This window comes from Pogona vitticeps, chromosome 6 (assembly GCF_051106095.1).
Source record: "Pogona vitticeps strain Pit_001003342236 chromosome 6, PviZW2.1, whole genome shotgun sequence".
Taxonomy (NCBI): Eukaryota; Metazoa; Chordata; class Lepidosauria; order Squamata; family Agamidae; genus Pogona; species Pogona vitticeps.
The window spans coordinates 114,891,509-114,916,470 of record NC_135788.1 but is presented as its reverse complement, the minus strand read 5'-3'; the positions used below and the strand labels follow the sequence as shown (position 1 = coordinate 114,916,470).

General features: G+C 41.0%; 1 protein-coding gene across 4 annotated transcripts in view; it reads right to left on the bottom strand.

Annotated features, from left to right (window-relative positions):
* Positions 1 to 23,592, bottom strand: part of SLC12A6 (solute carrier family 12 member 6) — a 50,549-nt gene extending 26,957 nt beyond the window's left edge. For all 4 annotated transcript variants that reach the window (XM_072976952.2, XM_072976954.2, XM_072976953.2 and 1 more), the window contains exons 1-2: positions 23,458 to 23,592; positions 21,430 to 22,514 (exon numbers count right to left, since the gene is read on the bottom strand). In XM_072976952.2, the coding sequence (XP_072833053.2) occupies positions 21,430 to 21,676 (247 nt within the window). In that variant the 5' untranslated portion in view covers positions 21,677 to 22,514; positions 23,458 to 23,592. The remainder of the gene's footprint in view (positions 1 to 21,429; positions 22,515 to 23,457) is intronic.
* Positions 23,593 to 24,962: the final 1,370 nt, after the last annotated feature.

Below are 24,962 nucleotides of genomic sequence, written 5' to 3'. Positions count from 1 at the left end.
AATACTGAACTCAGTTCACTTGGGCAGAGATCACACTGCTTTTAATATATTTGCATTGCAATTAGCAGTACAAATGCCCATTCGGTAAAAAAACAAAAACAAAACAGCAGTACCCCAACTGGTCAACAGGAGTACAGGCAGTGGGCCACATCTAGAAAATTCCAGTTGTTTTTAATTCGCTTGCCAGCATTCGCACCCATGCTATTTATACCCTCACAATGCTGAGATTAAGACCAACGCGATAATCAACTTAAAAGGCAGCTAAACTAAGAACTTAAGGCCAACCCTGCAAACACCACCCAGCCCAAGCACTGCACGTGTTGGGTCCATGACACTGAAACTATCTGCAATCACGCATGTTTCCCAAATGGATCTAGACAGGCACACGCCCAACTAAAGCAGAGGCAAAGTCTGGAGTAAAGCCAGCTGGGGGGAGGCAAAGCACAACCTTCATTGTAATCTATGCCTCCTGTCTGTACTTGTGCAGCCACTGATCAATGACATCGGGCAGAGAGAACTACCAACGCCAGATGAGCTCCAAAATCCTTAAACTGCCTAATACTGCTGGTTCTTCTAAGTTTGGAGATTTTTGTTGAACAAGTAGCATTTTAAACTTGATCATAATGAAACAGTAAAGAATAAATATCTTGTTTGATGTTAACCTATAAATCAGAACGTCGTTTTCACTGCCTCCAGTGACTTAAATATACACCTTAATATTATTACTTCACAAGTGTCCCTTAGTGATAACTATCCAAAATTCACAGAATATACTAAAGGACAATAAAAGATGTGGAGAAAAAGGTCAAACAGGAAAGAATGTGTGATTACTTCAGTTATACTTAATTAGGCCTTCAAACAGGCCCCATTTCCATGCTGATCACAGGAACTACAGGGTCATACCAAAGGCTTCACAGAAAAGAAGGCAGATGGCACACAGATGTTCTGACGGGCTGTTCCGATCATTATTTATTTATTTATTTAAAATATTCTTACCCCATCTTTCTCCTTGAAAAAACCCAAGGCAGCTATAGTTATGTAAGTCCCACTGATTTAATGGGTCTACTATAGTTACGTAAATCCCACTGATTTAGTGGTAGACTAACAATTGGATTTAGACCAATATGTTCTGAGAACAGGCATGAATTTCATTTTGAGATTGCTGGAATCTTTTAGTCTTGGTTCAGTTTTGAACCTTTATCGGATACCAGAGGTTATATTATAGTAGGAAAAGAGCCAGGAATACTAAATTACATAACAAAGCATACTATATTGAGTCAAGGCTTGATAATGATCAATTTCAGAATCAGTTTCAGTTGCCAAAGTTGGCTCAAAGCCTAAAAGCTCTGTTACCCTGCATTTACCCAAGCCCAGTCCAGAGTGCCTGCAAAGCACACAGAGAACTCTTCTGTTACTACCAGATTATATCAGCACCACATATCTTGGGCATGTCGAGAGTGGCATCTCTTCTTATAAAAGTAAACAACAGTCAAAGACCAACATAGTAACCTCAAAAAAGCTAGAGGAAAATTTTAGCTTCCAAGAGCCCAAAGGGTTCAGAGGTCAAACACTGAGCTTACTAGGGAGTGCTGGTTTACAAACTGTACTTAACGTTATTACTACTGTACTCAATGTTATTACTACTCAGGAATCATGAGGCTTTCATAGCCTGTTGGTATTTTCTTTGGTCGTTCTTTTAGAAATCACTTTATATGCCCTTCTACTGTAATCTGACTAAATTCTCATGGGCTATTTCAGTCACCACTGTTCCAGTTTTCCCCAACTGATCTTTGCCCCAGCTCTATAAGCACTGGTCTGAGCTAATGCCCTGGAGGGAAAGGAAAGGAGACCGAGGTCAACACGCCACATGCTGAGTGAATAGAGAATATAGACCTCAGTAAATATTGTCAACACGTAGGTTTCAGTCAAATGAACCCCATAACTTCATGTTATTGACTTGAATTGAAAGAGTCCAGCTGGATATTTAAAACTTGCATCCAAAAAAAAAGTGCTGATATGCTTTTCTAAGTGCTTATTTTTTGTTTTGTAAATATTTTCTTCAATTGCAGCATTTCTTAAAACAAAAGGCCTATCACAAAAATATATCTTTGCTGCAGCGTGAATGTTGGCATGGAAGTTTCTCTCTGACTCATTGCCTTTTGTACAGTACTTATCTGCACAATCAGACTGTAAATCTTTAAGAAGAGACCCTGGGGTGTTTTCAGTCATACTAGAATGTGCGGAACACAAAAATTCCACTTAGCTTTTACTCATCTCATCTTATTCTTAATATTATGACCAGAGCCCTAGCAGTGTGCTTGCATATGGTTTGTGTAACTTGCAGTTGCTAATTGCAGCTAAGGCTGTATGAGCCTGGCCAGGCATTAAGATCATCGGGGAGGCCTTTCTCTCAGGCCCACTACCTTCACAGGTGTGCTTGGTGAAGACACAGGGGAGGGCCTTCTCTGTCGCTGCTCCCAGACTTTGAAAAACTCCCTCCCACAGGAAGTGCTACTCCTGTCCTCTGAAGATGCCGGCCACACAGACTGGCGAAACGTTAGGAAGAACACCTTCAGAACAAGGCCAAAGAGCCCAGAAAACCCATAACAACCAATATTTTCTTTAATGACTGGTGGTCTGAAAGAGGTTTTAAATGGACGGTTGTGTTATTTTAAATGTGTTTTAATACTGATCTTAGCTACCATTTAAATATAGTACTCTTTTTAAATATTTGTATACTTATTGTTTTAGCTTTTAAATACTGTTTTAGTGATGTAAGCCACCTTGGGTCCTTTTGGGGAGAAAGGCAGCAAACAAACAAACAAACAAATGATGAAGAGCAAAAATGCATGCTTTATCACAACATCTATTTATCTGACTCATTTCCAGGACAGGATTTCAGCTTTAAAGGGGAAGTCAAACAGATGTTGAACAACATACTGTAGTACTGTCATCTGTTCTGCTGTCAATGACACAGCAACACAAGTGCTGCAGATGATAATATTGCAAGCACTCGTTCCATTTTTTAACTTTTTTGCTGAGTTATACTATTTTTTTTAAAAAATGTATGAAATAATTTATATTGCACTGCATTTAAATAACCTGTCTCTGTTCTGTTTTTATTCCTATATGTAAAATAAGGCAGAAAGTAGAGCAAGATGTTCATTTTTACTAAAATAGTTCTTTGCATCTGTGATCATTTTTAAATCTGGACATCTGACAGTATACCACTAATCACCTACTGAAAATTAAGGGTCACTAAGACCAACTAAACTATCTCCTAGGCAAATGTATAATTAGGATTGTGGTTTAATCAACCCATCATATTTATCAGTAAATCAATGTTACATTTCAATAATGTATATAGTTCATTTCCATCTTGCCTTACATAACCTTCCTAATTCTTTTCTTCATCTGCATGAAGACCTAACCGAGCAGCAATTTCAAGGTCTCAACATTCTGTGGGAAGTTTGAGGTACTACAGATACTGACCAGATACTGATTAGGGATAAACATCCTAAATGGCAGTACCAGCTATTGTATTTCAGAGTCCAACACATCTGAAACTTGAAAATATTCAGAATTCATTGAATAATTCCAGATTCAGACAGTTCCAGATACATCCAAATCTGAATTTGATATTTCTGAGTGTGTATATGAGGAAGACAAGAACACAGGCAAGACAAAAACAAATTCACGCTTCTGAACATTTTGACATGGGGGGGGGGGTAGAAGCACATGCTGCTGGGGATGAGTAACTAGCCCCAGGAGGAGGAGGGCAGAAGGAAGTGTGTTGTCACTTACGAGTGGGCAAATCTGCAGAGATGGGGGAGGGAAGCACGCAGTACCCGTGGAATGTGTGGGTGCAGCACCGAACTGGGCCAAAGTGCGATTTATGACCATTTCTAGTGCTAATTAATATATAATATATTCAAGGGATAACATGCTTACAGACAGCTGTGAATCCTGTCTTACAGACAGCTGTCTTACAGACAGCTGTGAATCCTGTTTACAAGTATCCATGCACCAGTTACCTTCAAGATGGACTACTCCAATCTATATTACATGCGGCAGCCCAAATGATGTTGGGACAATGAGGTCAGAATGAGTAACATGGATCTTACAGCAAATGCATTGGCTGAGAGTCTTGTTTTGGGCCAATTTCAAGGGGCTAATGTTAAATTTAAAGTCCTAAATGGCATGGCACTATGCTGTCAAAAGACTGACTATATGATCCTATCTTAGCATTCAGATGTTCCTGGGAGGCCCTATTCATACACACACTGGAAATGTCTCTCAGGTTGTCTGGCACAAGACACAGCTTTCTTGATGGCCTTCCCAAAACCTTCCTAACACAAATTCTAGATTGGCCTATTTATCCTTGTCTTCTGTTTATGACCTCAAATGTGATTTAAACACCTGTTTCTTCAATGTTATATTCTTCTATAATGTACTGTACTTTATTTGCCTGGTTTTGTGTGCATAATTGTAAATTAGAACCACTTTCAAATATTCTGAATGAGAATCTGATTTTACCAAAGTGTCTATGATCTCATTTAATATTTTATACACCCAGTATATAATAACATGGCCCTGACAAGTGGCCTAGATATAGTTCAGTAAATGCTCTGTAAGCCCTTTGTATAGGTGGATATTCTTCCTCCTTGTACAGTTAATTTAAATCTGTATCTTCCTGTTTATGAATGACTACCCTGTTTCCCCCAAAATAAGACAGGTTCTTATATTAATTTTTGCTCCAAAAATACATTAGGGCTTATTTTTAGGGCATGTTTTATTTTTGTCATGTATAACCATCTACATTTATTCAAATGCAGTAATGTCATCTTCTGGTTGCTGCACAATGGTGGAGAGCGGAGTTTCACCTAACTAGGGCTTATTTTCAGGTTAGGTCTTATTTTAGGGGAAACAGGGTAGAAGAAGTACCCAACTTCACGAGTAAAATATAATCTTTTCAGGGTTTTCCAGGAAGAGGATAGACAGAAGTGATTTACCAGTTCCTTCTTCTGGGGGTGCCCTTGGACTATGCAACTTGCCCAAACCCACAAAGGCTGGCACTTCTCCAGAGGACACAGAGGAGAATCAAACTCCCAACCTCTCGTTCCGTAGCCAGATACCTTAACCATTATAAAATGTCCCTTTATCCCTATCCTAGGGTTCCTTCTCTTCTTGATGATGAATATTTGCTCTCAAATTGCATCAGACTTAAGATGACGCTAACAGGGTTTTCAAGATATGTGAAATAAGGAGAAAGTTTACTAGTGCTGGCCTCCATGGCCAAGTGAAGATTTAACTTCATAACAATCGAGCGCTAGTCCCTCATTCTACCTACTACACCACACTGGCTCTCATCTTAGGGTTTTTATTTCCCACAAGTCCAAGTGGGAAATAAGGCTTCTCCCTCCCTTACCAGATAGCAGGCCTTCTCTCTTTTCAGTTTTTTGAAGACTTTGTCACTCACAGAGGAAAACACAACTGCTGCCTAGAGGCACTCTGGGTTAATGAACATTTCAAGCTCTTCTCATTAGGCAATTAGGGAAGCCTGCCATCCAGTGACTGAACCTGTTACTGCAGGGCAGATTTTAATTAGACATATTTTAATTAGTTAGAAATAATTTATTTTAACAGTGCAAAGAAATAGAGGAAAAGAATAGAAAGGGAAAAAAACAGAGATCTGTTCAAGAAAATTGGAGATATTAAAGGAACATTTTGTGCAAAGATGGACAAAAATGACAGGGACCTCACAGAAGCAGAAGACATCAAGAAGAGGTGGCAAGAATACACAGAGGAATTATACCAGAAAGATCTGGATGTCCCGGACAACCCAGATATTGAGGTTGCTCACCTTGAGCCAGACATCCTGGAGAGTGAAGTCAAGTGGGCCTTAGAAAGCATGGCTAACAACAAGGGCAGTGGAGATGTTGACATTCCAGTTGAACTATTTAAAATCTTAAAAGATGACACTGTTAAGGTGCTACATTCAATATGCCAGCAAGTTTTGAAAACTCAGCAGTGGCCAGAGGTTTGGAAAAAAATCAGTCTACATCCGAATCCCAAAGAAGGACAGGGCCAAAGAATGCTCCAACTACCGTACAATAGCACTCATTTCACACACTAGCAAGGTTATGCTCAAAATCCTCCAAGGTAGGCTTCAGCAGTATGTGGACCGAGAACTCCCAGAAGCACAAGATGGATTTCGAAGGGGCAGAGCAACTACAGACCAAATTGCTAATATGTGCTGAATTATGAAGAAAGCCAGAGAGTTCCAGAAAAACGTCTACTCCTGCTTCATTGCCTACGCAAAAGGCTTTGACTGTGTGGACCACAACAAACTATGGCAAGTTCTTAAAGAAATGGGAGTGCCTGACAACCTTATCTGTGTCCTGAGAAATCTGTATGTGGGACAGGAAGCAACAGAACTGGATATGGAACAACTGATTGGTTCAAAATTGGGAAAGGAGGACGACAAGGCTGTATATTGTCTCCATGCTTATTTAACTTATATGCAGAATACCTCATTAGAAAGGCTGGACTGGAGGAATCTCAAGCCAGAATTAAGATTGCCAGAAGAAATATCAACAACCTCTGATGGCAGAAAGTGAGGCGGAATTAAAGAACCTCTTAATGAGGCTGAAAGAGGAGAGTGCAAAAAACGGTCTGAAGCTCAACATTAAAAAAAATGGAGATCATGGCCACTGGATCCATCACCTCCTGGCAAATAGAAGAAGATATGGAGGCAGTGACAGATTTTACTTTCTTGGGCTCCATGATCACTTCAGATGGTGACAGCAGCCATGAAATTAAAAGACACTTGCTTCTTGGGAGGAAAGCAAGGACAAACCTAGATAGCATCTTAAAAAGCAGAGACATCACCTTGCCAACAAAGGTCTGCATAGTCAAAGCTATGGTTTTTCCAGTAGCGATGTATGGAAGTGAGAGCTGGATCATAAAGAAGGCTGACCGCCGAAGAATTGATGCTTTTGAATTGTGGTGCTGGAGGAGGCTCTTGAGAGTCCCCTGGACTGCAAAGAGAACAAACCTATCCATTCTGAAGGAAATCAACCCTGAGTGCTCACTGGAAGGACAGATCCTGAAGCTGAGTCTCCAATACTTTGACCATCTCATGAGAAGAGAAGATTCCCTGGAAAAGACCTTGATGTTGGGAAAGTGTGAAGGCAAGAGGAGAAGGGGAGAGACAGAGGACGAGATGTTTAGACAGTGTCATTGAAGTGACCAACATGAATTTGACCCAACTCTGGAAGGCAGTGGAAGACAGGAGGGCCTGGTGTGCTCTGGTCCATGGGGTCACGAAGAGTCGGACACGACTTAACAACTAAACAACAAACAACAACAATTTATTTTAAAGCAGTATAACTTGGTGGTATGTACTCCTACAGTCTTTTTAGTATACACGTCAAGTTTCAGGTGTCTAGGTTTCACATTACTTGAGCTGTGGAAGAGACAGACCAAAACAGTGGCCCACATTCTTTTATTAAATACTATCACTGTTCTGTGTATGAAGAAACAGCTCTTTGTCTTGCCTACTTAGTTCAGTTCCAAATCTTTAGAGAAAGCACTGGAGAACTACAAAGACCGATTGTCAACAGATGAACTTTTTGTTCTTTTTAACCCCCCCAAAATTCATAACAGATAGCAACAGATTTTCCAGCATTTCTGATCACCTTCCTGGATTAAGTGGAAAGATAGCCATTAAATTATATGGGGCGAGTTTGGATTTTATTACCCAAATACCCAGCCCGCTTAAATGCATCTAAATCTCAAAGCCCCCAAACTAACTGTCAGAGCCAGCGCAGAACATCACTTACTAGAAAAGAAATCCACTTATTAATGGCCTCTCTTACCCTAATAGCATCAGAAGCAGCACTGCACATATATCATGACAGATGTATCAGATATAAAGCTAATTAAAATACACATCAGAACAGATGTGTCAGAAGTAAAGCTATTTAAAATTTTCAATACTGCCTATGGCGAGCCAAAGGTATTCTGCGGAACACAACCATTTTCAGGGCCAAGAAACCATAAATGCAATGAAAACAGAATTAAAGGAAATCCATCACTGAACTGACTTTAGGTAAAGGTAAAGGCCCCCCCTTGACAAACGTCTGTGTCCGACTCTAGGGCGCAGTGCTCATCCCCGTTTCCAAGCTGTAGAACCAGTGTTTGTCCAAAGACAGTTTCCGTGGTCATGTGGCCAGCAAGACTAGACACGCAACACTTTACCTTCCCACCGTGGTGGTACCTATTTATCTACTTGCATTTGCATGCTTTCAAACTGCTAGGTTGGCAGGAGCTAGGACAAGCAACGGGACCTCACTCCACCACATGGATTCACTCTTATGACGGCTGGTCTTCTGACCTTGCAGCACAGAGGCTTCTGTGCTTTAACCTGCAGCGCCACCACGTCCCTGACTTTAGCCTGCCATTTAAATCACTTTATACATTTTAAGGCAAACTTGGAAAAAGTCCTTGTTCCTTGCACTGCACAAGTGAGACACAAAAACACTAGGAAGTGGATTTTGACCATGGATCCTTTTTAAAGCATGACATTTTATCAAAGCCACTACAGGAAGAAAAAAAGCAGGCAGGATTTGAAGCAGAACTGGGGCCCCTTCAGACAGTAGTAGGCCTACATTTGAGGGGGCCCTGAAGCATGAACTGTTATGGGGGCCCCTTCACAACCAGCAGCGAGGTCTGGGTAACCACTGTTGTCTTCTTCACTGGAGTTGTTCCATGACAGACCACCACAATTTTTTTTTAAAAAAATGTGGACTAAGGTTGGGCCTCTCTAGGCTTAGGAGGCACTGAAGCTTAAGCTTCATTAATTTAACAGTGATCTGCCCTTGCCTCCAGCTACTTCTGGATTCCAAATCCCAGCACAGCCAATTAATTACAGGGGCTGCAACAACATCTAAAGGGCCTGAGACTCCCTAAACTGGCTTTAAAGCATTCTTCTTCCTCCCTTTAGTGACTGCACTAAAATATCCTGCTAAATCATGGTTTTCACAGAATGTGCATAAACTGTCTCTAGCACCCTCTCTTTGGAGAAAAATTAGCAACAGGAGGCGCTCAGAAGCCTTCACTACCACTTTCATAGTTGATCACAGTTTGCTGTGTTATTCTGTTCCGCCTGCACTTGATTTCAACAAGTCAGTGTTATATCCATGTTCTGAAGTTGTTTTGCTTGTAATTAATCATATTTAGTGTCAATGATGCTTTGTCACACTGCAGATGTCATGACAAACCACACTTAATCAAAAAGAGAAGCAACTTCTTCTGAATGCCTCCTCCCAGCCACAGCTTAAGGTCTTTGTGGCTCCGTCCTGTTCACACACACTGTATGACACTACAGTAGTGTGACATACGAAGATGACCACTGTCTTTATTTGCCTGAGATTTACACCAGGCTCTGGAAAAAAATGTAGTGGGTGGTAAGGATAAGAAGGGAAACTGTTGGGAAGGTAATTACATCAAGTTGAAAAGAAATTTTATATGCGGGAGGGGAAGGAAATAGTAATACTTATAGGGTGTTGAATTTAGTCCTGTTATTCTTTTGGGAGTAGCAGGAAATCAAAAGAAGACTGAGAGTCAGAAGGGGAGTGATGAAGGAAAGAAAAGATCATCAAGTGTAACGATGTGTCACTGGAGACAAAAACCAATATCATCCAAACTATCATATTTCCGATAAAGGATACTCTGACACTCATCCAGCAGATCTTTCCAGAAGACATCAAGACCCTTTTCCAACATTGCCTAACAACCAGCTGTTTTCAGTGGGATAACAAGTTCTATGAACAGACAGATGCAGTGGCCATGGGGAGCAAACTTCTACACAGAACATTTCGAAAAACAGGCCCTGGCTCCAGCACCCTTCGCACCCACAGTCTGGTTCTGATATGTGGATGACATCTTCGCAATTTGGAACCATGGTGAAGAAAAACTCGAAGAATTTCTAAACCATCTCAACAGCATCCACCCAAATATACAATTCACCATGGAAAAAGAAACATAGGGCCAACTCCCTTTCTTAGATGTCATGGTCATACACAAAACTGACCTCCTATTGGGACACAAGGTCTACAGAAAACCCACCCACACAGACTGGTTCTTACATAAAAACCCCAACCACCACCCACGACAAAAAAGAGGCATAATCAAAACACTGGTAGACCATGTAAATCAGAACTGTGAAGCTCAATTGCTCAGCACCAAACTCAATCATCTGAATTGGGCCCTACAGGCAAATGGCTACTCCAAGAATGAAATCAAAAGAGCCATAAAACCAAGAAAAGAACACCAAACTGAAGAGAGAAAAACAGCCATCCACAAATAAAGTATTTCTGCCATGCATCAAAGGGTCACAGACCGCATGGGGAAACCTCTGAAAAAACACAACCTACAAACAGTATTCAAGCCCACCACAAAAATACAACAAATGTTACGGTCAGCAAAGGACAAAAGGGACCTCCTCACCACTGTGAGAGTATACTGGATACCTTGCAGTTGCGGCCATGTATATATTGGAACCACAAAATGCAGCATCCACACCAGAACCAAAGAACACGAGAGACACTACAGACTAAAACAACGGGAAAAATCAGCAGCAGCTGAACATGCCCTAAAACAAGCTGGACATGAAATTCTATTTCAAATTACAGAACTACTGGACAACACCAGCAAACATTATGTTAGACTGCACAGGGAAGCCACTGAAATCCACAAACACCAGCAGAGCTTCAAGAAAAAAGAAGAAAGTTTAAAACTCAACAAAGCCTGACTCCCAGCACTGAAAAATACAGCATGCAAAAGATCAACGAACTACCCAGCCACAAGGACTGGTGATCACTGCACACAAAAGACCAGCTAACAACACCCAACAATCAGTGACAAATAATCACTCCCCCTTATCACAACAAAAAACATGCTGATCACCATAATCACCCAATCTCCTGAAAAGGACAAAAGCTGATCCCACAGCTATAAATACTCAACTGTCCAAGTAAACTGCACCAGAGTACAGACAGAGTTTTGACTCCTGTCCTCTGAAGATGCCAGCGACAGAGACTGGCAAAACGTTAGGAAGAAAAACCTTAAGAACACGGCCAAACAACCTGGAAAACCCACAACAGCCATATCATATTTCCAATCGCCATCTATGAGTGTGAAAGATGGACAGTAAATAAAGGTGACAGGGGTGGGGTGGATTATTTATTTGAAAGGTGCAGAAAGAATGCTTTGTGGATACCCTGGACTGACAGAAAGATGAACAAGTGGGTTCTAGAGGAAATCATGCCTGAACCATCTCTGGAGGAAAAAATGTTGAACTGAGGCTGTCCTACTTCGGGCTCATTATGAAAAGACAGGATTCTCTAGAAAAGACAATACGGCTCAGAAAGCAGCAAAAAGAATAGAAAATCAAATATGAGGAACTATGTTGCTACCTTAATACAATTAACTAACATCATCATGTTCATATTTAACAACAGACAACTATATATTTAAGTAGTAGTGGGAAAATATTCTCAAGGTCAATAATTCCTAATCCTGGCCAGCATAGCTAGCAATGAAGGCTTCTAAGAGTTTTAGACAAAGCCCATCCAGGGCGCCAAGGTTGGGAACCAATGCTCAAGGTCACTGATGCTGAATGGGTTAATCCACAAAGTATTCTGAATACTTCAATTTCTGTGAGAAATAGGAAGAAGAGATTTTCCACTCACCTCATTCATAAGAGGTAGTGCTAAGGAGCCCTAGGAACACTCAAAGCTATATCTCATGCTAGGAACCTGGGTGTAAGAATACAGCTGAAAAACAAAAGAGAAGCTTTCCCTTTTCTAGGGTTCTACTAAGGATATGAAATAAGCTAGGCTAGAAAAGCAAAAGAACTCTTTGTTACAGGATCAAAACTAGGGACAGAAAAACAAAAATGAGGGAGGGAAGCAAGATTATTATCTGGTGTAAACAACAAGGGAACAGAGGAAGCACAGCAGACCAGACAGCTATTGTCTGAGAATAATCAGGTCACAGACAAAAGTGCATTGAACATGTTAACATGGCAATTAAGCTGAATCTCTAGAATGTCTGTGTTCATATTTAAGAAAATAGGTTATTAATATTCCTAACCAATCCTGTCTCCCATGCAGGCACATTACTGAAAAACACCCCCCTTCATTCTTCCCAATATTTCTACTTTTAAAAAAAGACCAAAACAAAAAACCCATGTTTCCTCTCCAGAAGTCAACAACAATGTGACTTCTCAAAACACAAACCTTATGTAGATAAAATAAATAATGTATATACTGTATAGGAGTAAAGTGACAGTGAATAGTGCAGAATAACAGAAACATCTCTATGGCACCTACCTAGAAATATCAGTTATCATCATCACAGAACTACAGAGCTGGAAGAGACCCTATGGATCACAGAGTTCAGCCCCTGTCAAGGAAGCGCAGTGGGGAGTCAAACTCCCAACCTCTGGCTCTACAGCCAGAGACCTAAACCACTGAGCTATCCAATAATTCATATCTAACATTTAATAGTGTGTGCACCTTTGGTCATGTTTGTAGGCATAAAAATTAGGAGTTAAAGTAAATAAAACAAGTTCTAGATTCAGATTGGCTGGGTGGAAATAATGTCTTTAAGTTCTGAAAATGAAGACTTGTTTTTCTTCCTGTGGTGAAACCATGCTTGTGCATGTATGTAATACAGTCAAGGAAAGGCTGTATATGTAAGGAAATTGTTGAAGTGTCAAGATATATATATGAATCAAAATATATGGAAATAGACGGGGGAAGGCTATACAGTATCCTTTACAAAGAAATCAGCTTCCATTCACACTCACATTCATGTCTGAGATCACCCAACTGCTATCATTACACAGATGAATTTTATTCGTATTACAAGGACAAAACAGCACAGAGGAGTTTCCCGCTGGAATAAAGCAGCCAGCATCTCCCAGGAGATAAACTAGGCAAGGCAGCTGGGACATAGACTCCCCCAGGCACTGGCTGGCTGGCTATACGAATCTATCTCCCCCGATATCTACGCATGCAGAGATGGAGTGAGCAAGGAGGGAGAGAGGGTGGCAGGCTTCATTATACAACATGAGAGGGATGCCAACAACAGCTACCAGAGAAACATGATGAAAATCTCAGGCAGCTGTGCTGGCCTCTGAAGAAAAATCCTAAAGGCTTAACAGAGAAACACAGGCCTTGTGGAGCAGCCTAGGCTTACAGTGTAGGTCTGCATATGGCAACATATTCCAAAAGGAAGAGAGGTGGGAGGGCAGTGTAAATGTCTCATGTAAACCAATGCCTAGGAATACAAGTGCGTGGGGAGAAAATAGCAATTAGGAAGAAATTTCTTCAGATATAAAATGCCAGCAGAGAAAATAGCAAATGTTCTGTCTTAAAGTGGAAATGTGAGATTCTAAGATGCTGATGAGCTGAGAGGAAGAACAAGAGCACATCAAAGCTCTTCTGTTGGGCAATAATTGAGCAAGCTAGTAAAAAAGGAAAAAATATCTGCCATGTTTCACAATTAGTGGCACTTGAAAACTGTTTGAAGGTCAAACATTTACTTGGGAGAACAATTCAGTAATGGGGAAATTGCAGGCTGGTATCATTAGAAGGCCTGGTCACACTAATTCACACACAAGTAACTTTTTTGGTTAGGCTACTCCAGTGCATGTTATGTGGGGCTACTGTTGCAGCTAGCTCAGAGACAGTTCAGAGTAGGGTAGCTTGAAGAAACTGTGCCCTGCTATGGGCAGGAATATCTCTGAGTTTCTGGATCGGCTACAGGACAGTTCAAGAAACTGCCAACTGCCCTTGAATGAATTTGTGTAGTCCTAAAAATAAGGTTTGCCCTGGCATTTTGAAATTTAAAAAGCTGATTTTTTAAAAGATATACAGTATTTAAAAAAAATTCTTGGCACCAGTTGCAAGTTGAGGAAAAACAAAGCTAACAGTATAATAGCAAAAGAAGTAGCAACAAAGCAGAGAAAGTAGACAGCTGACACTTGAATGAAAGCAAAACGGCCTCTGGGGAAAGTTCTTAGCGACCTCATTGCACTCTATATCTTTCATATGAGCACTTGTTTCATATTCAGAAATGGCAAATGGGAGGCGCTACATCACATGCTAGGCTGCCTGCTTTCTAGAATTCTCTTCCTTTTTACTTTTATGTAGTGCTACATTGAACCTTCCTTACATTTCGAACTGAGCCAAGTCTATGAAAGAGGAATGGATGAATGACTCCCTTGTGGGAGCTTCGACTGGATAGGTCAAAGTAGTGTTAGGAACTTTCTCCCCCCACCTTCCACTCTCTGTTATTTATTTATTTTAATGCCTGCTACTGGTCTTTATTTACAAAACCATTTTTTTCTTGCTGTGGATACTTGTATACCAGTGGTGCCTCGCATAATGATTTTAATTGGTTCAAAAAAAAAAACGTTATGTGAAACATCGTTATGTGAAACACCATTTCCCATAGGAATGCATTGGAAACCGGTTAATCCGTTCCAATAGGTACGGATTGCCGTCCTTAAGCGAAAAAACCCATAGGAAACATCGTTAAACGATACAATGTTTCCTCCATTGGAATGTATTGAAGCTGACTCAATGCATTTCAATGACTTTGCGAAGTCAATTTTTGCAAATTTAAGTGTGTCATAAAAGCGTCAAAAATGGTTTTAAATGCTTGGATTAGCTTCTGCACCCTCTAAAACGGATGCAAAAGTTAATTTGGCTTTGATCTGACTTTTCGTTAATTTATGGTGAATTTTTTCCCCAACTTTTGACAGCTGTCAAAATCTGACAGCTCCATTGGTTCCTATGGGGGAAGAAAAAATTCACAAAAAATTAATGAAGACTCAGCAACTGTTCTAAATGCTTGGATTTGTTAGAGGACCCCCTAAGATTTTGACAGCTCCATTGGTTCCTATGGGCCGAAAAAAAAATTCACCATAAATTACCGAAAAGTCAGATCAACGCCAAATCAGGTTTGCACACATCACTAGTTGCATACCCTTACCCATGATGTGACTGGTGAAAGTACTTCATTGATGTTAGAGTACTGGACCAGATGGATTTAAAAATTGTTTTATTAGAAAAGATATACTGTATCCTTGAACTATAGTCAAAAAGAAATACACAGAAAGAAAAAAATAGGGTAGCTTTTATTACTACAATATATTTATTCAAGAACATTTTATAGCATTTTTCATATTTAGAAAAAAAACAAAGTTTTTTGTTTGGCTTGGTTTTGCAATAAATAGTTATGGAAAAGTAAGATACTTCATTACAGTTACCCGAAGTATCCAATAAAATTAGCAGTAAAAAAAATGTCTGGTCAGATAAATGAATCTTCAGTTGGTGGCAGAAACACTGTAGGTAGGGAGTTCATCAGATCTCAAATAGCAGTTCATTTTACATGGTTGGTGTGATATCAGAGAAGGCAGATGCTCTGCACTAGTTTGTGATATGGTAGGCAGAACCTCCTGCTCAGAGTGTAAGGACCAGAGTGATCTACAGGGAGAAAGCACTATTCCAAGGATTCTTGAGGAAGAAACAGCATTGGATGACTCAATGATAAGTAATAGCTGCTCTTTAGAAAAAACATGTACAATCTATGACCTGTCACATTGAATACAACTCTCCAGTTATACACTGTAACTTACCGGAATGAATAATCCTCTTTTTTGTATTGTAAGAATTATGCAAATAAGGGAGGGGTATCAAAAATATAATGATTGTGTGTCATCAAGTCAATTCTGATTCATAGCAATCTTTTCTAGGGTTTTCTAAGAAGCATATACCCAAGTGATTTATCAGTCCCTTCTTCCAGGGGGAGCCCTCAGATTGAGTGGCTTGCCCATGGCCATTCCCATGGCTATTTCCAGCAGGCACAGTGGAGAATCAAACTCCTAATCTTTGGCTCCACAGCCAGATACCTAAACCACTAAGTTATCCAGCCTGCTAATAATTGTATGCCATCAAATAATGTCTCACTTATGGTGATACCTTCTAGAGTTTTCTAGGTACAGAATACTCAGGAGTGGTTTACTATTCTCGACCTAGAGCATCTTGGGACAGTGCAGCTGTCCCAAGACAACATAGGCTGGCTCTTCTGGGGTTCCCACTGGGTAATTCAACTCTCAACCTGTGGTTCCACAGCCAGAAACTTAACTCACTGAGCTATCCAGCTGGCTGTCAAATATTGTTTCCTACAAAATGGGGCAGCAGGCTACATCTGACTTGGCATTTAACAAGTTGTACAGGTCCAGTTTACAACAGGGTAGGTAAAAATCAATGATTTTTAAAAGCCAAATTGATTTAAATCACAATTTAATTTTTTTAAAAATAAATTTTTTAAAATTTAAATCATCAAAAATTCTGATCCATCCTGGCTCACACTAATGGCCTAAAACTCCATCAACCATGGGAAAGGACCCATATGTGCATTTGAGAAACAAGAGATGCAAGAGACAAATTAAGTTTCTAGAAAATCAAAGGACAGTTGAAATGCAAAACTCTTTGCTATTTTGATCTCATGATTCTAAGTCTAGCAAGACATTTGATATCAATGACTCACATTTCAAGACCAGTTACACTTCTTTGGTTCTGGTAAAGCCCTGAAAAGCCTGAAAACAAGCAAGCTAGAGAAGGAGGAACGTACTATACAAATGCCATGGGGTAACCTGACAGGGTATGGGAAGCGGAAAGGACCACTGCTTTAGAGAAAAGAAATGAAAATAGGAACAGAAAAAGATACTGTATTCTGGGATACTGAAAAAGAAGCAGATTGTGCTGAATATGAAACAGTTATACTGTAGAATCAGAATAACGGAGGAAGCCCTTCCTGATATTCAGCCAAAATCTGGCCTCCTGTAATTTCTTTGTTTATTTTTGTATACAGTTTCACACAGTTACAAAGACTCTTTTGTCTGAAAACAATGTAGAGACTTGGAGCACCGTTTCTAATCAAGGGCATGAGTGGGATACATCTTGAGACTTCCAGTAAAACCACTGCAAGGAAGATGTGTGGGCAACGATACTGATTTCCTTTCTGCCTCTATCATCAGAGGCACTAATTAGGAGAAACTACAAGTACTGTAAACCACATGACAAACCAGAATGCTTCTGATTCTGGAAGTCACAGGATCAACAACAATCTTGTACTTCTTAAGGCTGACTTGTTTTTTCAAATTCTTGCTGAAAAATAATCACTAAACTGCATTTTTGGATGCTTCCAGATTGATTCCTCTTTGCCTCTTGGTTAGCGCACCAGCCTAGCTTATTCTGCTATATCCTTCAATCACATACCCTTGAAATGTCATATGTTTTATAGGCTGGAGTCCTACTGGTGTTCTCATAAGATTTGTGCAATTCACTGTTGCTCCTTGCAGCTAGCTGACAGGATGCTGGGCAGCATTTCAGTCATGCAATCTGGCACATAACCGAGATATGCTCCAGCACCTCATTAATTAGCTGCAATCAGTAACATAAAATTTGCAACAAGTAACACAAACAGCAACAGATTTGGGCTAGGGTGTAATATAGTAAAGAAAGGATATGAATGCACCTTGAGATGACTACTTTGTCTAATTGCTTTTCACAATGCGAGACTGATTTATTAGTTGTTGTGGGTTTTTTGGGCTCTTTCAGATCTTTCAGATCCCGGCTGTGAAAGATTTCAAGAATACATTGATTTATTAGTGTCTGCTTGCTGTTAGAGGAAAATGAGCAACAACAGTACAATATAAGACAATAAAGCGGCAATTTATAAAACATCATGAAGGATACATGAAAGAAAAATACAGTATATAACTTTCTCTAGCGTGAACTCTTGTAAGAAATCTTAAAAACAAATGATCCCACTTCCATGTTTCAGTGCACTCACCCCCTTGATCGCACCCTCCACTCACATAAGAGAAACTCAAAGCACAGTTCATTCATGCACAAATATTAGATGCAACATTCTTTAGGACAGAAGAGAAGGGGTCAGAATAGAAGTTCTCTGAAGGAGTAACTTTTTCTACTCTTTGAAGTACAAATACGTTTTTGTTAGAATTGAATATATACAATGTCAAAAAGAAGCTATGAAAAGCAGTTCTTATTTAATTATAGAGTGGGATACAATCAGTCAGTTGTTTCCAAGCGCAGACCACAAATGTTCTGGGACTATAACTCCCAGAAACCCTGTGGTCAGCTCTTCTGGGTGTTGGAGCTCAAGAACACTTTGGGCCTCAAGTTTTGGAACCCAATAATCTAAATGACTGGAAGACATTTTAAACATTCAGAATATACAGGCAGCCATCTTGGCCACACAACATACTCCAAAATCTTCATTAGGATAATATTTTCAGTAAGCCATTAAAAAAAACCCACAGAATTGTGTGCAAACTTTCCAGATATCTCTTTACACAACATGGTATTGCAAAAGGTAAGGGGAAGGGAAAAGATGAAAGAGACAAAAGCATGAACAAATGTAATATGCCTTTACATCTCTTTGCATCTCCAGCTGGTTGGACGGAGGCACAAAAAACCCCATAAAGACTTACAGATCAAGTCTTATTAGTGCTTTTCTGATTGTTCCTCTTTCCCCATCACACTTTCCTTTTTGAACACCTAGCCTGAAAAACATATCTGGGGATCTCAAGACTGTACTAAATTTTATGCTTTTTTCTGGCTGGCTTAATAAAAGTATGATACTAATATGGCATTTGGATTTAAACTATTCAAACTCTAGGATATAGCATGATTTATTACGTGTGTTATGTACCATCACATTGGAACCGAATGATAGCAACCCTAATAGGGCTTTCAAGGTAGGTGAGATATTTATGAAGTAGTTTTACTGATTCCACTCCCCCAGTAAGTTTCTGTGGGGATTTGAACCCTGTTTTCCAGGATCCTAGTCCATCACTCTAACCACTACATCACACTGGGAATTCTATGGCATGATACCACTTTGATACTGCATTGAAATACATGGTATGGGAAAACATACATAGGAGTACCCACACCCTATAATGACAAAAACCCAGCACTATAACACCAGTTGCATGCTTACAAAAAAGATCACAGAGAAACATTACTTGCATATCAAGACTAAGTTAGCTTACCTCATACATAGAACAGAATCATAGAAATATAGAGATATAAAGAACTCCAAGGGTCATAAAGTCCAAACTTCTACCAAAGTAGGAAATCCACAGCTAAATCATTATGGACAGACTTCTGTTTAAAAACCTGCCATGAAGAGTCCACTTCCTTCTGAGGCAGTCTGTTCTATTACTGAACTTATTAGGAGTATATTTAAATACATGTATACTACATTAACGACTAAACAACAACAACAATACTTCATTTAACTAATCTGTGGCACATTATCAGACATGGATGGGTGGAAAAGAATTGATTCTCAATGTACAAATGCTTCCCAGCACCACTGCACACTGCTGATAACTTACTACGCATAGTCAAACAGATTTTTTAAAAAAACAAGCCCACACAAGTGTTATTTCTTCTTTTATACAGGCCTTTTTGGATAACTCCTTTGTCCCATGGTAACTCAACTCACTATTTAGAATAATGCTTCTCTTTAATCTTGAACATATTTGAGGAATTTGGGCCCTTTCACAACCAATATAATTCAAGGAAGATGGATTTCAGGACCTGCACATTTGTGCATAAGTGAATGACCTTTCTATGCAGTATTTTTAGTGTGCTTCAAAAAACAAAGATCCAAAGTGTATGCAAAATAACTATCCCAAGACGATTAATAGGCCACAGCCTGACTGAATCTACAAAGACAGTTAAGGGTTCAATGTTGCCATTCATAAGCCCCACAATGGAAGATGTGACTTTGAGTCAGTGCTGATTGAGCAAAGCCTAGTCTGACCTCAGACATTGTTTAACACTCCTTAAATGCATTAGACAAGAGAATAAACAAGAGTCAGGGAACTGAATTTCTCCCAAGTCATTTCCCATGAGGCTTGCTCAGCATTTTCTTGCGTGAGAGGAAAAATTTAAAAACTAGACTAATCAGCAATGCCAGAAACCCTCAAACAGACACCATTGCACTTAGAAAACACAGTTACTTTTGTTCTAGAAACTAAAAAGCGGAGAGCTATTCCCAGCAAGAGGAATCAAGATGTTCTAAAACTAAATACACTTTTCCCTTCAACAACCCTGGGGTTAGGGGCACTGGATCTCTATGTATGTAGTTCAAAATCCATATATAATTCTAATGCTCCCAAAAATGTAACTAGAAAACATAAACAGTTGATTAACATGTGCAGACGTCCCCCCAACCCACCTCAGCCTGCCAGCACGGCCCAGGACCCTCCCCTGATGCCATGTGGAGCCACCATGACAGGAGTGAGGGAAGGCTGTGGAATGCAATCAAACTAGGGACCACTGCATGGTCACCCACAAGGGGCTTGAATAAGCCCAAGAGCCACCTTTCTCAGGTCATTGGAGACAAATAGCAGCACCGTATTTATTGAATATTCATTCATTCATTTAAAAACCATGTATAATCAAGACCATTCTGCTCAGATCTGTGAAATTCAAGGGAAAAGTGCATTTTCTCTCCAATGGCTTGAAACATATTAGTCAAACTCTTGACATAAAAAAAGACAGGGCTGAACGGGTAAGGATATTTCAGAATGCTACGCTGGGAAAATGCAGCGATGTCTGAAAATGCCTTCTAACAGAAAGTCAATAATAAGCAACATATACCTGGACCAAGAGAGAGCCATTCAAAATCCCCTGCCGTTTCAACACAACCTTACATTTCTCAAGCCATAACAAACACTTCATAGGTCCAGTACAGTCAAGAACTGAACTGTCCTTCCCAAAATTTCCAACCTATACATAATTTTAATACTATGCACCTCCAACATATCCGTTAAGACCCACTGCATTTTCAAAACCATACGTCCTAGAGCACCTAAAAGATATATGAAGCATTATTCACAGATACATATAAGCACACACTCATGTGTGTGTCTGTACACATACATATACACAGAGATAGCCACTGTGTCTAGATGTCGGTAATATCAGAAATGATTTCCTAATTATCCATTGTTAGTAAACTAACTGCCACTGCCAGTACTTTCCTCATTTAAGTTGTCTTGGCTCTCACTCTTCCAAATCAACTCTCATGTGTATTACAGACGTCCCCGAGATCCTGTATGATATTGTACACATCTGATTATATGGATTACACCTGAAGGAAATTCATCCTATAATAAATGTGTTCGACTTTAGGGTGCCACAGGATCTTTGGTTATTTTTAGCCATTTGCAAGTCTCTAGCACCAAACTGGCATTCTCCATTGTCCACAGTATGACTTCTACTCACTATAGCAAAGGCAACCTACCTTCAGCCACATCTGCACGAGGGTTACTTGTCTTGTCAGTAGCCGGCTCGGCTGCATCAGTAGCCAGTGAAGATGTTACTCTAGAAAAGTCACTGGCCCCTTCGCTGCGGCTTGTTTCCGGGACACTTTCTCTGGAACTGAAGCGGACACGGGAACTGGAGTGCGAGCTGAGATCTGGGCTGGTGTCAGACAAGCCTGGGATATCATCAATTTTAGTGGGAGTAACCATAAACCGGACAGAAGCCATCTTGGCAGCAAGAATGGAAGGAGGAAAAATATTACTTCTTTGATAACTTTTAACCAAGAGCTAGCTGCAGCACTAAGTAGTAAGAGGAACAAGACCACTCAAAAGGGCACAGACACCAGCAGCATTACCTAATACTCCCATGACTAGCATTGACTGATGAATTACACAACCCAATCTGGACATGAATGATTATCAAGTGTATTTTCCAAAAGCACAGCCAAAATCGGAACAAGCGTAACATCCCATAATTTTGTATGCTAGTATTTCGCAGATGATTAGTCTGAAGATTCCCATTTATCAGGCAAATATGATCCAACTTCTTGTTCTCAGAAACAGCTGACAGATCTGGACAAAAGTTCACCTGTATGTTTTGGGCTGTTCACTGGCTCCACAGCAAACTGCTGGCATTAACATGCACCTATCAGTGGCCTCCTTACTGTTCTTGGTCAAAATTGCTGCAGTTCAAGCAACTATTGTTTTTATTATTACTATTTTGGCACAGCAGAATGCATAGAGGTAGTTCCTTTCCACCAAGAAAGTCTTAAGTGTAAAGATCTGCAAGGCGCACAAAAAAAAAGGCTGAAGAATCCCAGAAGAAAGTAAGGTTATAATCCACTTGTCTTCCAGGGAGAATCGGAGGAACAGTTATATTCTATGTTGCAAATATCCCTTTTGGTTCTGGGGCAGAAACAATCCAGAGGCTTCTTATCTCTGAACACAAGGAGAAACGTCACAGTGTTCAGTCCAACATGCTTAAAAACAGATTCCTTGAGATACTGTCACCGTAGTGTAAGGATCCACAATTACTCCACAGATTCTTGGTGGTTTTTCCAAGCTCCTGGTGAGAGAAGATAAAACCATTGGATGGGGGCCTAGTGTAACGGAACAACAACCCGCTTTTGACAGCATGATAGAACATACTTCCCCACACAAAGCCCTGAAGGAACATAAATATTTATCACTCTTGCACCTTCCTCAAAACAGAAGCTGCAAAGTCCAGTCGTGTCAACAAAGGGCTCAATCCCACAAAGTTCTCTTTTTTGGGGGCACCTATCTGCTTTCCCCCTAAGGGCAATAAAACAGGTTTTAAATTATTCGAGCACAAGAGTTCCCCGAAAGCCAAGTTCACAAACAGCCTATAAAACCCAAAACAAAGGTCCTTCCCAAAGCATCAGGGAAACTGGCCAGAGGATGGTGAGCAAAAGTCAGAAAAGTGGGGAGCAAACGGAGAGGTTTTAAAGAAAATGTCTCTAAATGCAAGGGAGGCGAGGGCAGGAGCCTGAGCAAAGCCAAGGGGACAGGTAAGATCCTTGCACGAAGGGTGTGTGGGGTCATCCCAAAAAAGGGTGGAGGATTCAGAAGAAGAAGAAGGGGGGGCAGGCCAGGGACCCTCCTGTCTCTTTTGGTGCTTAAGATGCAGGCGAGCCCTCTGTGGGGAGACGCCACTGTTCTTCCACAACAGGGAAATGAGAGAAGGCCACCGGTGTTACAGAGGCATCCCACCTTGCCCCAAGTACCCATTAAGAAAAAGAGGGGGAGGAAAGGAGGGGGGGAGAGAGAGGAGAGAGGCTGCCACTGCGCGTGCGCAAAGGCGGCAGCGCTGCCTCTTCTCATGCTCCCGGGCGCTCTTCTTCGTCGTCTTCTTCTTCTTCTTACCCTCCCCTCCCCCCCCGCCCGCCCATCCCTGAAGGGCGGCCCACTCCCCCCCCCACACACACACACCACCTCCGCCATCCCCCACCCCCGCGAGGTAGTCCAGAGGCAGCCGTTCGTGGGTCTACCTGAGGCAGGCAGGCGCGCGCGCGCCGCGACGGTTCGGCTCCCGGCGTTCCGAAGCGGGTCCCGCTCGCGCTCGCTCCTGCGCGTGCGTGGCCAGGCAAGCGGTCGGCCGGCTAACGGGTCGCGCCGACCGCCTCTGTGATTGGCGGCGGGGGGGGGGGTTGATGCTGCCTCCACACCACCAACCGCAGCCTCGCTAAAGCCGGCCGGCGCGCGCGCTGCTTTTTTAGCCGCTACCTCAGATGGCGCCCGATTATTGGCGGGGTGGGGGGGGGGCGGGTTTCAGTAGCCGCCCTGGCTTCTGCACATGCGCAGGTGCGGCGATGGTGGCTGGGGCTTTACTTCTCGCCCCCTCAGAGAACCGCTTGACGGGGATGGCGGGAGGCCGGATTTAATAATAATAATAATGAGTCACTGCTCTGTCGTGGTCGGAGTGTTGGGCTCCATTACTCAGGAGTCCTGAGTTCAACTCTCCCCCCCACTCGGATATGAAATTCGCTGGGTGACCTCAGTTTCTGTCAGCCTGACCTACCTCACAGGGTTGTGGGAGGATAAAAGTAGGGAGAAAAGCAGCGAGTTACCTTCCCATGGGTCCATGAAATGGTACTGTAATAAATAAAACTTAAAAAGACACATTTTCTGTCCCGTTTTCCTGAGGGTAACTTCCCCCTCTTTGAAGTCAAATGAGACTTACGAGTACACATCCATAGTCTGCACTGGAAAGCCCTACCTTCCATGTCTTGCCCTAAGCAATGGATTCAAGGATGATTTTGCCCAAAAACACACATTTTAAGAGATTACGGAGGTAAAGAATTCAGTTCTACTCACTGTGGGTCATATCAATAGATATAAAACACTGTAATACAATTTAAAACGAGATCCACACTAATAGCAACCATTTAAAATGTGAATCAGTACAGTATGTTTACCATACCACGTCCTCTCAGAGGGTCTACTTTTTTTCTAGTTATTGACCTGAAATTATTAGTAGCTACTTAGGGTGCTGTGAAGACAAGTTTTATTTGGCAGAAGAGTTTTTAAGAGAAGTTATTTGGTGGGAAGATTATAGGAACACTTAAGGAGAGGAAATGTGGAGGTCATTAAAATTCCTCAAAAAAAATCATTAGTCCTAAGAAGAAAATGCCTTTCAACAAACACTGAATGTCAAAGAAACCGTATCTTGGACAAAAACAAACTGAACAGTGTTTCCGTGACTCTAGATCGTACTTCTTGTATTACCAATTACCATCATCTTTCACTTTTGGCTACAGGTTGGAAGGAGCTGTAGTCCCACAATCCAGATCCTTGCAATGTAACATATTGGCCTTGGTTGACCAAAGAAGAAACATGAGATGGTATATTTCCAAGTTTTCAAACTCATCTATGCATCTTTTAAGAAAAAAACATGGGTTGGTGGCTCCTACATCACATAGCAAGCCAATAAACCCATTATTTTTGTGCATTATTTCCTTCTTGGCATGCCACTCTTAAGCACTTGTATTTATAC